Genomic DNA, 15,577 nt, shown 5'->3' on the forward strand with positions numbered 1-15,577 from the left:
AACCTATAAAGAGCAATATTGCATAGGAACCTGGAATGTTAGGTCCATGAATCAAGGCAAATTGGAAGTGGTCAAACAGGAGATGGCAAGAATGAACATTGACATTTTAGGAATCAGAGAATTAAAATGGACTGAAATGGAAGAGCTTAATTCAGATGATGGTTATATCTACTACTGTGGTCAAGAATCCCTTAGAAGAAATGGAGTATCCCTCATTATTAACAAAAGAGTCCAAAATGCAGTACTTGAGTGCAATCTCAGAAATGACAAAATGATCTCTTGTTCATTTCCAAGGCAAACCATTCAATATCATAGTAATCCAAGTCTATGCCCCAACCAGTAAGGCTGAAGAAGCTGAAGGTGAATGGTTCTATGAAGACCTGAAAGACCTTCTGGAACTAATACCAAAAAAAGATGTCCTTTTCATCATAGGGGACTGGAATGCAAAAGTAGGAAGTCAAGAGATGCCTGGAATAACAGGCAAATTTGGCCTTGGAGTACAGAATGAAGCAGGGCCAAGGGTAACAGAGTTTGCCAAGAGAATGCATTGGTCATAGCGTCTTCCAACAACACAAGAGATGACTCTACACATGGACATCACCAGATGGTCAATACCGAAATCAGATTGATTATATTCTTTGCAACCAAAGATAGAGAACTCTATACAGTCAACAAAAACAAGACCAAGAGCTGGCTATTGCTCAGATCATGAACTCCTTATTGCCAAATTCAGACTGAAATTGAAGAAAGTAGGGAAGACCACTAGACCATTCAGGCATGACCTGAATCACATCCCTTATGATTATACAGTGGAAGTGACAAATAGATTCAAGGGATTAGATCTGATAGACAGACTGCCTGAAGACCTATGGACAGAGATTCATAACATTGTACAGGAGACAGGGATCAATACCATCCCCAAGAAAAAGAAATGCAGAAAGGCAAAATGGTTATTTGAGGAGACCTTACAAATATCTGAGAAAAGAAGAGAAGCTAAAGGCAAAGGAGAAAAGGAAAGATACACCCATCTGAATGCAGAGTTCCAAAGAATAGCAAGGAGAGGTAAGAAAGCCTTCCTCAGTGATCAATGCAAAGAAATAGAGGAAAACAATAGAATGGGAAATACTAGAGATCTCTTCAAGAAAATTAGAGATACCAAGGGAACATTTCATGCAAAGATGGGCACACTAAAGGATGGAAATGACATGGATCTAACAGAAGGAGAAGATAATAAGAAGAGGTGGCAAGAATACACAGAAAGTGATAGTTAAGTCGTTCAGTCATGTCCAACTGCTTGCGACCCCATGGACTGTAACCTCCCAGCTCCTCCATCCATGGGATTTTCCAGGCAAGAGTACTGGAATGGGCTACCATTCCCTTCTCCAAAGGATCTTCCCAACCCAGGGATCGAACTCAGGTCTCCTGCATTGTAGGCAGATGCTTTACCATCTAAGCCGCCAGGGAAGTCCCAGAATACACAGAAGAACTGTACAAAAAAGATCTTCATGACCAAGATAACCACAGTGGTGTGATCACTCACCTAGAGCCAGACATCCTGGAATGTGAAGTTAAGTGGACCTTAGGAAACATCACTATGAACAAAGCTAGTGTAGGTGATGGAATTCCAGTTGAACTATTTCAAATCCTAAAAGATGATGCTGTGAAAGTGCTGCACTCAATATGCCAGCAAATTTGGAAAACTCAGCAGTGGCCACAGGACTGGAAAAGGTCAGTTTTCATCCCAAAGAAAGGCAGTGCCAAAGAATGTTCAACCTACTGCACAATTGCACTCATTTCACATGCTAGCCAAATAATGCTCAAAATTCTCCAAGCCAGGTTTCAACAGTGCATGAACCTTGAACTTTCAGAGGTTCAAGATGGATTTGGAAAAACCAGAGGAACCAGCGATCAAATTTCCAACATCCGTTGGATCGTCGAAAAAGCAACAGAATTCCAGAAAAACATTTGCTTTATTGACTATGCCAAAGCCTTTGACTGTGTGGATGACAACAAACTGTGGAAAATTCTTAAAGAGATGGGAATACCAGACCACCTGACCTGCCTCCTGAGAAGTCTGTATGCAGGTCAAGAAGTAACAGTTAAAACTGGACATGGAACAGCAGACTGGTTCCAAATCGGAAAAGGAGTACATTAAGGCTGTATATTGTCACCTTGCTTATTTAACTTATATGCAGAGTACATCATGCGAAATGCTGGGCTAGATGAAGCACAAGCTGGAATCAAGATGGCTGGGAAGAACATCAATAACCTCAGATACGCAGATGATACAACCCTTATGGCAGAAAGTGAAGAAGAACTAAAGAGCCTTTTGATGAAAGTGAAAGAGGAGAGTGAAAAAGTTGGCTTAAAACTCAACATTCAAAAAACGAAGATCATGGCATGCAGTCCCATGCCATGGAAACAGTAACAGACTGTATATTTTGGAGCTCCAAAATCACTGCAGATTGTGACTGCAGCTATGAAATTAAAAGACGCTTGCTCCTTGGAAGAATAACTGTGACCCAACCTAGACAGCATATTAAAAAGCAGAGACATCACTTTGCCAACAAAGGTCCATCTAGTCAAAGCTGTGGTTTTTCCAATAGTCACGTATGGATGTGAGAGTTGGACTATAATGAAAGCTGAGTGCCACAGAATTGATGCTTTTGAACTGTGGTGCTGGAGAAGGCTCTTGAGAGTCCCTTGGACTGCAAGGAGGTCCAACCAGTCCATCCTAAAGGAAATCAGTCCTGAGTGTTCATTGGAAGGACTGATGTTAAAGCTGAAACTCCAATACTTTGGCCACCTGATAGGAAGAGCTGACTCACGGAAAAGACCCTGATGCTGGGAGAGATTGAAGGTGGGAGAAGGGGACAACATGAGATGGTTGGATGGCATCACCAATTAGATGGACATGAGTTTGAGCAAACTCCAGGAGATGGTGATGGCCAGGGAAGCCTGGTTTGCTGCAGTCCATGGGGTTGAAAGGAGTCAGACACGACTGAGTCAGAACTCAACTGAGCTGAAGGACTGAGGCTCTTTTTAAAGATTTTGATACACATTGCCCAGTTGCCTTCCTAAAAATTAGCATTCTCTCTCTATTTTGATGTCATTTGCCTATCCTTTTCATTGCTTGAGTTAGTCTTTTTTTTTTAATTATTTAGGAAGGCATCATCCTTATAACATTTGTAAGCTTAACTGAACCCAAATTCAGTTTTTGTTGTTACTTCATTCCTTGCTGGCTGTTGACTGGAGACCTCTCTCTCTCATCTCCTTAAACTTCTTGCATTTCTCCTCACATGGCTGCCTCCGTATTCAAAGCCAACAGCAGTGTGTCAGATTCTTCTCATGCTTCAAGTCTTCCCTTCCACCTTTTCTTCTGCCACCAGCCAGAGAAAGTTCTCTGCTTTTAAAGGTCCATATGATTGGATTAGCCCACCCAGATAATCCCCCATTTCTGAGGACCTCTGTGCCATAAAACAAATGTAGGAGTGATTTCTTATCACACTCACAGATCCTAGGGATTAAAAAGTTATGGAAGATTGAGAAGGGGCCATTTTTACCAAATGCAAAATACAATACCCCTTCCCTAGAGTTCTGAGGACTCTTGTGCCATTACTGTGTCAGCTCAGCCTGAAAATATTGTCTAAATCTCTTCTACTTAAAGGACCCAGATCTCACTTTCTAAATCATCTAAATCGGGTATAGTGGAAGCTCCTGGGTACAACTGCTTTCTGTCTCTTGTCCAGAGAAATGAATTGTCTGTTCCCATCATACACTGGTCGGATGGGCGAAGGATAACAGTTAACTTTTTTCTAACATGGAAAAAAAACATGAACATGAAAGTTACTAATTACAGCATTATTTATAATTACACACACCAGAAGCAATACTAATACCTATATTAGAAGAATTTTAAAGATTTTCTTCACTTCAGTGAATATTGTTTGGTCATTAAAAGTTTTAGTAGCAAGGACAAACAACATGAGAAATATAGGACGCAAATGGAGGAAAACAGATATAATTGTACTTATAATTTTCATGTAAGCATATAAAAATATGCTCATAAAAAGACTAGAAAGAAATAGCAAAAATAATCATTGTGTTAGAGTCGGATGATGGGTAACATTTTTCTTAAAATTTTTTAGTATGAAATATGCATATTTTTCTTTTAAAAATCTTTCTTCAGTCACTCAGTCACATCCAACTCTTTGCGACCCCGTGAATTGCAGCACACCAGGCCTCCCTGTCCATCACCAACTCCATCACGCAAACTCAAATCCATTGAGTCAGTGATGCCATCCAGCCATCTCATCCTCTGTCATCCCCTTCTCCTCCTGCCCCCAATCCCTCCCAGTATCAGAGTCTTTTCCAATGAGTCAACTCTTCACATGAAGTGGCCAAAGTATTGGAGTTTCAGCTTTAGCATCAGTCCTTCCAAAGAACACCCAGGACTGATCTGCTTTAGAATGGACTGGTTGGATCTCCTTGCAGTCCAAGGGACCCTCGAGAGTCATCTCCAACACCACAGTTCAAAAGCATCAATTGTTCGGCGTTCAGCTTTCTTCACAGTCCAACTCTCATATCCATACATGACCACTGGAAAAACCATAGCCTTGACTAGACGGACCTTTGTTGGCAAAGTAATGTCTCTAGTTTTGAATATGCTATCTAGGTTGGTCATAACTTTCCTTCCAAGGAGTAAGCGTCTTTTAATTTCATGGCTGCAGTCACCATCTGCAGTGATTTTGGAGCCCATAAAGTCTGACACTGTTTCTCCATCTAGTTCACATAGTCTAAATGCAGTATTTTCCAACCATTCTCAATCTCCCATTCACCTTTGAACTCATAGGATATCCTTGGGATTAGGAAAGGGAAAGGTGTGGTGCTCTGCTTGCTCAGAACACATAGCTGGTGCTCTACTTGTACACAGGTTCTTGTCTACAATTATCAGCATCTCCCAGTCCTGAGTTTCCACGTTTGGCAGGGCAAAGTACATAAACCTTGATCACCATGATTCCCCAGCTGAACTTGTATCCACTGGGAAGCAGCCTAGCCATTTGAGGTCCCCAGATCAGCAATGTCAGATCACATGGGAGCTTTTACAAAATGAAACATCTAAGATCCCATTCCTCATCTTCTGAATTAAAACCTGCATTTTAGCAAGATTCACCCTCTGATTCAGGTGCACATAACAACTTGAATAGAACTGGCCTAGGTGGTTCAAACAATGCCATGAAAACCGAATCAGGCAGGGGTCAGGGGCGAGAAATCTTCAGGTAACTACTCCAGAAGTACTGTGAAAACACCACCGGCACTCCCAGAGAAGTGTGATGTGCAGATGGAGAGCTTTGTGTTCATGCCTGGTAGTCACCAATGAGTGCAGACCAGCAGCTGTGTTCAAAGCAGATATATTGGTATGGTAAGCAGACAGCTGGTATGTACCAGTTAAAAGCCTGGAGACTCTCCCATTGATTGCAGCTATACAGAGTGCATGGAGCAGTTATTTGAGGATGCTGAAAAATAGTAGCAGGTACATTGGGAGAGAAGACCAAAGGCTGAAGTACCAATAAACTGGCCTGTGGTATGAACTCAAGGAAGCCCAAAATGAAGAATTAGATCTTGGCATGGAAAGAGAGCACTCCAGGAGAGTCTTCCACTGGCTAAAGTACTGAGAATGGGGTCTAGTGCTTAGGGTGGGAAGAAAATCTCCCATGTATTTTCTTCCTTCTTTCCAAAAATTCCCAACATGTGACAGCCCAAAAGCACTTAAAACTGAGGGAAAAGACCCTTCCTTTCCAATAAGACTTGTTTCAAGAGTATGAAGTGAACCACTGCTGCTTTTTATCCTCTCTTTGTTCTCCCTCCACTTGATACAGGTATGTGGACATAGGCACTGTCAGGGGAGGTACATGGCAGAGCAAGGTGAGTAGTGCCCCAGCTTTCTGGCCAGAGGACCAAAAGGAAAGCCTCAAGGACCTAGAAGGTACCAAGGAGATGTGTTAGTCACTCAGTTGTGTCTGACTCTTTGTGACCCCATGGACTCCTCTGTCCATGGAATTCTCCAAGCAAGAATACTGGAGTGGGTTGCCATTTCCTTCTCTACCAAGGTGATAGATCATAGAAAGGGAAGGGTTCAGAAAGCAACTCTGTAAAGTTTGTGGACTCCAGGCCTTATCTGCACAATGTACATAAGTGGATGTGATTCTTAACTAGCACACAAAAAACTTTGGGAACAGAACTGTAGTATCGCCTACTGCCAGGTCTCAGACTGACCACTGGATAGCACATATGTGATACAGAACTAGATAGCACTACAAAGGCTTTGCAAACAGAACTGACCTGAGCTTGAATCCCAAACCCAGCTGGTTGATTGCCTGCTAAGACAACAATATCAGGATTCTCCTAAAACTTGTAGCAAAATATTAAAAATTTTGGGGACTACAAAGAATCAAGAAAATTTTAGTTCACAAAAAGACAAAACAGACGCCAGTATTCCAAGGTGACACAAATGTTGGAATAATTAGCTGACAGATAAAGCAGCTGTTACAAATATGCTCAGAGAAGTAAGGGCAAATAGTCTTGAAACAAATGGAATGATAGACGATCTCAGCTTGGAAACAAGATTTAAAGAATAACCAAATGGGAATTTTAAAAATGAAAAATACAATAATCAAAATAACTTCACTGGATGAATCAGCAGAATAGAGAAAACAGAGGAAATATTAAGTACTTGAAATAGATCAATAGAAATTATCCTATCTGAACAACAGAGAGAAAAAATGTTTTGAACAGTTTCAGAAACCTGAGACAATTATAAAAGATCTAACACTGGGACCATGAGAGTCTTAGAAGGAGAAGAGAAAGAGTGTAGTACAGAAAAATTATTTGAAGAAAATAATGGCTAAAAACGTACAGATTTTAAAAGCTCAGCAAATCTTAAACAGGATAAACCCAAAGAAGTCCATGCTCATACATAATCACATTGCTAAAAGTGAAAAAAAAAAAAGTCGTGAAAGCAACCAGAGGGAAGCGTGTTGCTTATAGTGGAATAAGAATTTGCAAAAGAGACACAGATGTATAGAACAGTCTTTTGGACTCTATGGGAGAGGGAGAGGGTGGAATGGTTTGGGAGAATGGCATTGAGACATGTATAATATCATATATGAAACAAATCACCAGTCCAGGTTCGATGCATGATGCTGGATGCTTGGGGCTGGTGCACTGGGATGACCCAGAGGGATGGTACGGGAAGGGAGAAGGGAGGGGGAACACATGTACACCTGTGGCGGATTCATGTTGATGTATGGCAAAACCAATAGAATATTGTAAAGTAATTAACCTCCAATTAAAATAAATAAATGTATATTAAAAAAAAGAATTTGAATGATTGTGGATTTCTCATCAGTAAACCAGAAATAAGGTGATCATTATTCTTAAAATATGAAGAAAAAAAGAAATGTCAGAACCAGAATTCTATATCCAGCAAACACATCATCTTACTTTTGAAGGATTTTAAGATATTCTTAGTATAAAGGATACTGGAGAAGGCAATGGCACCCCACTCCAGCACTCTTGCCTGGAAAATCCCATGGACGGAGGAGCCTGGTGGGCTGAAGTCCATGGGGTCGCTAAGAGTCGGACACAACTGAGTGACTTCACTTTCACTTTCCACTTTCATGCATTGGAGAAGGAAATGGCAACGCACTCCAGTGTTCTTGCCTGGAGAATCCCAGGGACGGGGGAGCCTCATGGGCTGCCATCTATGGGGTCGCACAGAGTCGAAGCAACTGAAGCGACTTAGCAGTAGCAAGAGAATTCATAGTCAACAGATTTTCTCAGAAGAAATTGCTAATGAAAGTTCTTCAGACAAAAAGGAAGGGAAGTCAAATAGAAACTTGGAACATCAGGAATAAAGGAAGAGCAATAAAAATAGTAAATGTTTAGATAACTATAATAGGCTGTTCTCTAGTTCAAGAGAATTAGAATATGTTTAATTTGTTGTTGTTCAGTCACTAAGTTGTGTCCAACTCTTTGCAACCCCATGGACTGTACCATGCCAGGCTCCTATGTCCTCGACTATCTCCTGGGGTTTGCTCAAACTCATGTGCATTGAGTCAGTGATGCCATCCAACCATTTCATCCTCTGTCCCCATCTTCAGTCTTTCTCAGCATCAGAGTTTCTTCCAAAGAGTTGGCTCTTCCCATCAGATAGCCAAAGTATTGGAGCTTCAACTTCAGTATCCATCCTTCCAGTGAATATTCAGGGTTGATTTCCTTTAGGATTGACTGTTTTGATCTCCTTGCAGTCCAAGGGATTCTCAAGAATCTTCTCTGACACTGCAGTTCACAAGCATAAATTCTTTGGTGCTTAGCCTTTATGGTCCAACTCTCACATCTGTTGATGACTAATGGAAAAACCATAATTTTAACGCTGTGGATCTTTGTAAGTAAAGTATTGTCTCTGCTTTTTAATACATTGTCTAGGTTTTCATAGCTTTCCTTCCAAGGAGCAAGTGTCTTTTAATTTCATGACTGCAGTCACCATCCTCAGTGATTTTGGAGCCCAAGAAAATAAAATCTGTCACTGTAACCCTTCTGTTGAATTATGAAGAGAGAAAACAGAAGAAAGAAAAAAAGGGAACAATTGGAAAAGCAATAGTATAAATTGCAGACCTAAATCTAAACATATCACATTAAATGTAAATGGTCTCAACATACCAATTAAAGGAACATGGCTTTTGAAGTTGGGCAAACCTGGTGTAAAATTTACATTCTTGGCTGCTTATACCTATGTGGCTTTGCTACTTTGAGCCTCAGTTTCCTCATTTGTAAAATAAGTATATGGCCTCAGAGGGCTGTTACAAAGATGAAATAAGGTAATGTATATAAAGAATTCTGCACATCCATCTGTTTAAAAAGTAGAGGAGATGCATATTTGCTCATATATGCAAAGTATCTTTGGAAGGACATACAAGAAGCTGATGTTAGTAGTTGTCTATGGGAAGACCTGGTAGGCTGGAGGACAGGGCTAAGAGGGAGATTTTTTTTTTTTAATTTGTACAGGTCCAGAATCTTTTATCTACAGCTCTGAAATCAAAAGACCACTGAAAAAAAGTGTTGCTGTTTTTTTTTTTTTTTTTTTTCCATAAGATTGGTGCCAAACCTTTTTTGGTAGCAAAACGTGACCTGAAGTGGCATGAAGTTCCTTATATATTCATTTTATGTGAATTCTTATTCATTTTGCAGAAATTTTAGGGTTTTGTTTACAGGGTGCTACATAGTAATATGTTTGGTATACACATATTTCTAAAATATGAAAAATTCTGAATTCCAAAACACATTCAGCACAAGATTATGGATCTATGTAGCCTTTGAATTTTGAATTCAATCTGTGTATTGTCTTGAATTTTGAAACTGGTGAAGGCATTACCTATTCACAAAACTAAATCTTAAAAACTAAATTTAGCATGGTGCCTGACACAAAGCAAGCTGTCAGTAAATATCGGCAGCTGCTGTTATTCATTCTTCCAGGCTTTTCCTGTCAACAAATCTGTTCATGTCCTATACGACGTTTCACCGTCACAGTAGACTTTGTGACTGTTACTGCTTAGATTTTACATTTTTAAAGACTGAGGTGCAAAGATTTTGTGACAGATGCTTGCCAACCAGCCAGGCAGCCCCCCACCTAGGGTCCCCAGGTTTTTTCTGTTAACCAGACCACCTCAGCCACAAGAATGGCATCAGCAGGATTTGTGTGCCCAAGAGAGCCAAGTTGTTTTTATCTAAGAGCAAAGGAGAGAATGAGGAAGTTATGTGTGGTCAGGATCACCCCCAAATCCCATTAGACAGTCCCGTGGGCCCAGCCAGGCAGATGTGCCTATAGCATTTAGTGTGTCAGCATTCTTCTTCAGGGGTTTCCCAGGTGGCTCAGCTTTAAGGATCTGCCTGCCAGTGCAAAAGACATAAGAGACGTGGGTTCAGTCCCTGGGTCGGGAAGATCCCCTAGCAGAGGGCATGCAACCCACTCCAGTATTCCTGCCTAGAGAATCCCATGGACAGAGGAGCCTGGCAAACTATAGCCCATAGGTTGCAGAGTCAAATATGACTGAGGTGACTTAGCATACTCATACTCTCCTTCAGTTGATTACCAGATGAAGTTTTAGGGACTTGATTCTAGAGACTGTACCAAGATTACCTTTTTTTTTTTTTTTTAATCCTGAGAGCCTCATTCAGAACCTTCAGGACTAAGACTATTTTATAATAGATTCTGGATGTGTATATGAGGAGCTCACAGAAGTGTGCTTGTGTTGCAGTTAGACTGTGTTGAGTATGAGCCTATGGGTTATACCATGACCATTTGAAGTACCCAAATTGTTGGGGTGGGCCTGGGAACTGCCTTTCTTATCTGTTGTTCTTTTTTTCTTCTCTCCTCATGCTCCATGGCCTCAGAGAGAAAAATAGAGATGGCTCCATGTTTCAGGAGGCATCAAGGCTTATTTCTCCAAGTCATTGTTACAGTTGGTTCTGTTTGCTCTCTGTAAGGGGGCAGCTTGTGGAGACAGATACAATGCTTCCTGCCCTCTGCACCACCTGGTCTCGCCAGTGAGGCAAGTTATTGGGAGGCCACCTGAAAGTTTGACTGCCAGCTCTATGAACCATGGCTTGGAAACAGTAACCTCGATCAGGAAAAATTGCTTCCCTCGGAAACCATGTCCGCCTAATCACTATGTCTTTTCCAGCTCATTGGTAGAACTGACTGGAGAAGCACCTACTTTTGGATTTTTTCCCAGGTCTTTAATTAATGGCTTCTTACTCTAAGCCCCGATTAACGGCGATTTACCAGGCTTTTCTGAGGTCTGCCATGCCCCAGAACTGCCAGGTGTGTATTGCTCGCCAGGGCTCCAAGTAGATTCCAAAGCACACTTTCAAATACCAGATCTTTTTTGTTTCATTATATCCGTAGCCAGATCCTTCACAGAAAAAGCAGGAAAGTATAAAGAGGAAATGTCACCCAGGTATAACTGTCACTGTTTTTATTTTCAGTTATGCTTCTTTCTTGTTTTATTTATACACACACACATTTTTCCTAGGCTATTGATAATCCCCTTTTCTCTACACTAGAACGCTAGAACATAAACACTTTTCCACATCATTTTTAAACATTCTAGGAACATTTGTTCCCATGGCTCCATGATCTACCTGACTGGTCCCCATTTGTAACCAATCCAGTGCCCTTGGTTAAAGTCTGTATGATGATATTTGAATTTCTTTAAGATGGATTTGTTGTTGAGTCACTAAGCCATGTGTGACTCTTTTGTGACCCCATGGCCTGTAGCCCACCAGACTCCTCTCTCCTGGGATTTCCCAGACGAGAATACTGGAGTGGGTTGCCATTTCCTTCTCTAGGGGATCTTCCCCATCCTCGTTACATTGGCCGCAGATTCTTGACCATTGAGCCACATGGAATCCCTTATGATGGATACCGAGGCATAAAATTATCAGACCATGAAATGTAAAGATACAAAAGGCTTTTGAGAGGCAGTTACGTTGTGTGTGTGTGTCTGTGTGTGTGTTAGTATAAACTTGGTTTCCACAAAGCATGCACTAATTTATGCTTCTGGCTCCTGGAGTCTCAGTGTGGGGAAAAATTGGTTCTTGGTGGGGGGTGGGAAAAACCTTAGAAATGTTGTGGCTATCCAGTGGTTTCCAGTGCATAAACTGATATACAGTATCTGCTTTTAACATTTCATGCAGAGGCCGTAATGAGAAAAAGGTTGAGAAGCAGTTCTAGCTGTATGTGAGCACCCATCTCACTCCATCCTTGGAAGCTTTTAAATTCGAGCTTTTGGTTTGGGATTAGAATAGTATTTTTCTGGTCTAAATGTTCTTAATTCTTTGTACAGACTTTAGGAATCTGAGAAAGGTTTGAATAAAATAAAATGTATGTTTCCCACTGTTCATATTTGTATCTTTCTACATTATTAGGAATCCTCCGTGTTTCTAGCTTTGTGTCCAGCTCTTTTCACGTTACTGTGATACGTAATGTTTTCAGTGTTAGTCTATGCCAAGGACCATGTTGAAATACCCCTTGTGTTATGGTCTTAGGCAGGGACTCCCCCGCCTCCATGCCTGAGAGTACATATGTGTCCCCACAGGCATCAGCTTTGGACCTCTGGGAGCCCAGGCACCAAGCTGCTCTGCAACTTTCAGTAATTGTCCCTTGTTTGTTTCAGGTGTGATCCCCTGGGCCCGTTTGCTGTCGGGGGAGAGGACCTAGACCCCTTTGGGTGAGTACTGCTGGGGAGCTGGCAGCAACACGACTTGGTCTCGTGGCCTTCCAGCCCCAGCTCATCTTCTAATTTTAGAACTTTTCATCAGTCTCCCTTTGGGGTGAAGGAGGCATTTGTTGCTGAGTGGCTGAGGAAGCACTGCCACTGTTCTGCTCTGCCATGCCTGGAGCAGTGCAAGAGGGCTCTGAATGTTGGGAGCAACTGAGCAAGCCCAGTGGGCAGTTCCACTGTTGTTTTCTGGCCCTGCTTTCTGGTGGAACGATACCCCCGGGGGGGTCTATCAGGTGAAGACTGGAAAACACACAAGTGGGTTACAGACCTGAGGTCAGTTGAGGGCTCTTCAGAGGTCATGACCTCACTTGATAAGGGAGGGTCACTGATCCCTACTAGACTCTGGGTTAGTTCTTATGAAGTCCCCAACAGAGATATAGCCTCAGCTATGCACTGCACTGTCTTTGCTCAGTGCTTCTAGATTTTAAGCTCTGCTGCAAAGGGTATCCCCAACTTGAGTGTTTCATTTTTAGACAATGGGGAAAGTAAGTCTTAAGCTTAAACAATTAAGCTTAACTTTTTAACTTAATACTTTTGCTTGAGCTGAAGTTAAGCTCAAACTTCGACCTCAAAGTTTGGGGTAACATCACCTTCTTATTCATCCTAGTTTGAGCCATAAGGTCAGATCCATAGAACTCCATGAGGGATGGGTACTGTCAAGAGTCAGACTTGGACAATCAAGTCATAGAATGCCCAGAGACCCTTCAAGAAAACCACACACACACACACACACACACACACACACACACACAGAAATGCTAGTATTATAAATTGTCTCAATTCTTTAGCCCTTAGACGTAAAGCTGTGCCTGGAAGAGCCTTGTTTTGGTTCTGCATTCACCTTGACAAGTTCTGGCACATGTTCTTGATCAAATCGCATCCCCCTCCTTGGCTGCAGGACATGGCAGGGATCTCAGTGTTGTGGGGTCCTGGAGCTTGTAGAGCTGAAAGCGCAGGCCATGATGGCCAGAAAAGATGTGCTTTTTTGTGTTCTTGCTCTTGCCCACTTCCTGCTGGCACTCAGGCAACCATCCACGCACGTCTGCGTGAGCCATCCAGAGTTGGTGTCCAAATCATTTTTACCTACATTCTCATCACCTTCACTTCTTCTCCAACAGCTGCTTGCCACACCTGCTTACTCATCGTTCCTTCTTGCCTCAGGTGTCGGAGAGGTGGCATGATTGTGGATCCCCTGAGATCTGGCTTCCCAAGAGCACTTATTGACCCATCATCAGGACTCCCAAACCGGCTTCCTCCAGGCGCTGTGCCCCCAGGAGCACGCTTTGACCCCTTTGGACCCATTGGGACCAGCCCGTCTGGGTAGGTATTCACTCAGGGATGCTGAGAGGTAGGACCCAATAGCGGCTCAGCTCAGCATTGCAGGATAAAGGCATCTGACACCAACCGCAGAATTGCCAGTAGTCCCGGGCCTTGCCACCAAGAGAGTGGAGCCTCCTCCAGGCCCCTGCCTGGTGCTCCCTGAAGCCGTCCATGAGCTTCCCATTACTCAGTGGCTCCCTTTCTCAGCTTCCCTCCAGGAGGACTCAGGAGGGGTTGCTACTCATTTACTGGACTTCTTGTATGTGCCAGGAACTCGGTGAATTCTTACGTCAGCACTTGTGGATAGATATTTCACAGAGACAGAAATCGAGGCCCGGAGTGATGAAGTAACTTGTCCAACATGGGAAAATCAGAATTCAGACCAACTCTAGAGCACATGGTCTTTAACTCCACAAACCACCACATCATTCTGGAGGCAGGCTCCCTCCATTCAGGATCCTGTCTACCTGTGTGCCCCTGACTCTTCATCACCCCAACTCACCAGCCCCTCTTTCCATTCCAGACCTAACCCAGACCATCTGCCCCCGCCGGGCTACGATGACATGTACCTGTGAAGGCCTCAAGAATGTAACGTCCCAGCCTTCCCTCCACTGTCCTGGAGCTGCCATCGCGGGCCCCATCAGCACCCATTTTCTTGCGGGCTGGGGACAAAGGACTCTGTCCATGTGTTTGCAGGCCGGCTGGGATTGCCTCTCCACCCCCTACCAGAGCCAGGGCACCTGCTGCAGTTCTCCACCTGGCTGCATATAGGTCCCAAAGAGAAATCAGTGTGTGTCTCACCACCAGCTCCTCTCCACTTCTCAGGGGAGACTCCGGCAACATACACCCTTGACCCGATGCAGTTCCAGCTGCATCACTATAAGAACAGAACCCATTTTGGATGTTATTATTAAGAACCAAATGTCAATACAAAAATCATGTTGCCGGTCTCCCACTCTTCTTTACTGCACAACTCCTTCCATGTATGAGACTTGAGAGTTTGGATCTTTGAGGGTCTAAAAGACTCTCTTAGGCATCTTCCTTTCGTGACTTGCTCTTGCTCCTGATACCACTGAGATAGTCTGGCTGCATGGATGAAAATGAGTGACTGGAACCCCCATAGGCCACAGGGATGACTTCCACAAGGCCAGGCGCATTGCAGAACGACTGCATCTCTCTGGAAAGGGCAAGACGTTCCAGTTCTGCTTGTCTGAGCCTGTCCTCTGGGTCTGTCGTGCCTGGCCAATGGCCTCTTGCGAACAGAGGAATAAAAAGGCTAAAGGCTAATCTCTTTTTTACCACTAACTTCACTGAGTGACCCTATGCAAGTACCTTCTGCTCCCAGGGCCATTGTGCCCACTTGCGAAATCCGAGATGCCTTTCTTGTTCTAAAACATCCTGGTGTCGGCTTCTGTGCATGATGATCCCTAGTAACTGGGGCAAAAGGTAAAGAGTGAAGGTTCAAGGCTTTGTGTGGTGCTTACCTACAGAATCTCCAACTCTGTGCCTCTCACCCACCGTGAGGCCCCAACATGAGCATAGCAGCACAGTGCTGGACTTAGGGACAAGCAGGGAGCCTGGCCTCTGGAAGCCAGTGTTTGAGAGGGTGAATGGAGGAGTTGGTGATACAGGAAACAATCCAGGAAGGCATTCCACCCCTGGGGAGCCCCAGCCTCTGGAAGCCTGTGCCCTGTGTCCAGGCCCACCTGACCTTTGGTGTTCTCTGGATCCTTTTCAGCCCGAGGCCTGACAGACGTGGTCAGTGATGAACCCCTGTGCTGGAGTGGAAAGAGCACCCTAGAGCACCAGACTAAGAGGCAAGAGATGAAGGCATTAGTCACTTTCACTCCACTGCTACCATTTCAGCCATGGGTGGTGCCTTTCATTTTTCAGCTCCTTGGATTCCTTTCTCT

General features: G+C 43.3%; 1 protein-coding gene across 1 annotated transcript in view; it reads left to right on the forward strand.

Annotated features, from left to right (window-relative positions):
- Positions 1-14,619, forward strand: part of PSMF1 (proteasome inhibitor subunit 1) — a 40,779-nt gene extending 26,160 nt beyond the window's left edge. Inside the window, exons 5-7 of the mRNA XM_040247645.1 lie at positions 12,237-12,290; positions 13,506-13,664; positions 14,188-14,619. Coding sequence (XP_040103579.1) covers positions 12,237-12,290; positions 13,506-13,664; positions 14,188-14,239 — 265 coding nt within the window. The 3' untranslated portion in view covers positions 14,240-14,619. The remainder of the gene's footprint in view (positions 1-12,236; positions 12,291-13,505; positions 13,665-14,187) is intronic.
- Positions 14,620-15,577: the final 958 nt, after the last annotated feature.

This window comes from Oryx dammah, unplaced genomic scaffold (genome assembly GCF_014754425.2).
Source record: "Oryx dammah isolate SB20612 unplaced genomic scaffold, SCBI_Odam_1.1 HiC_scaffold_10, whole genome shotgun sequence".
In the NCBI taxonomy this organism is placed as follows: Eukaryota; Metazoa; Chordata; class Mammalia; order Artiodactyla; family Bovidae; genus Oryx; species Oryx dammah.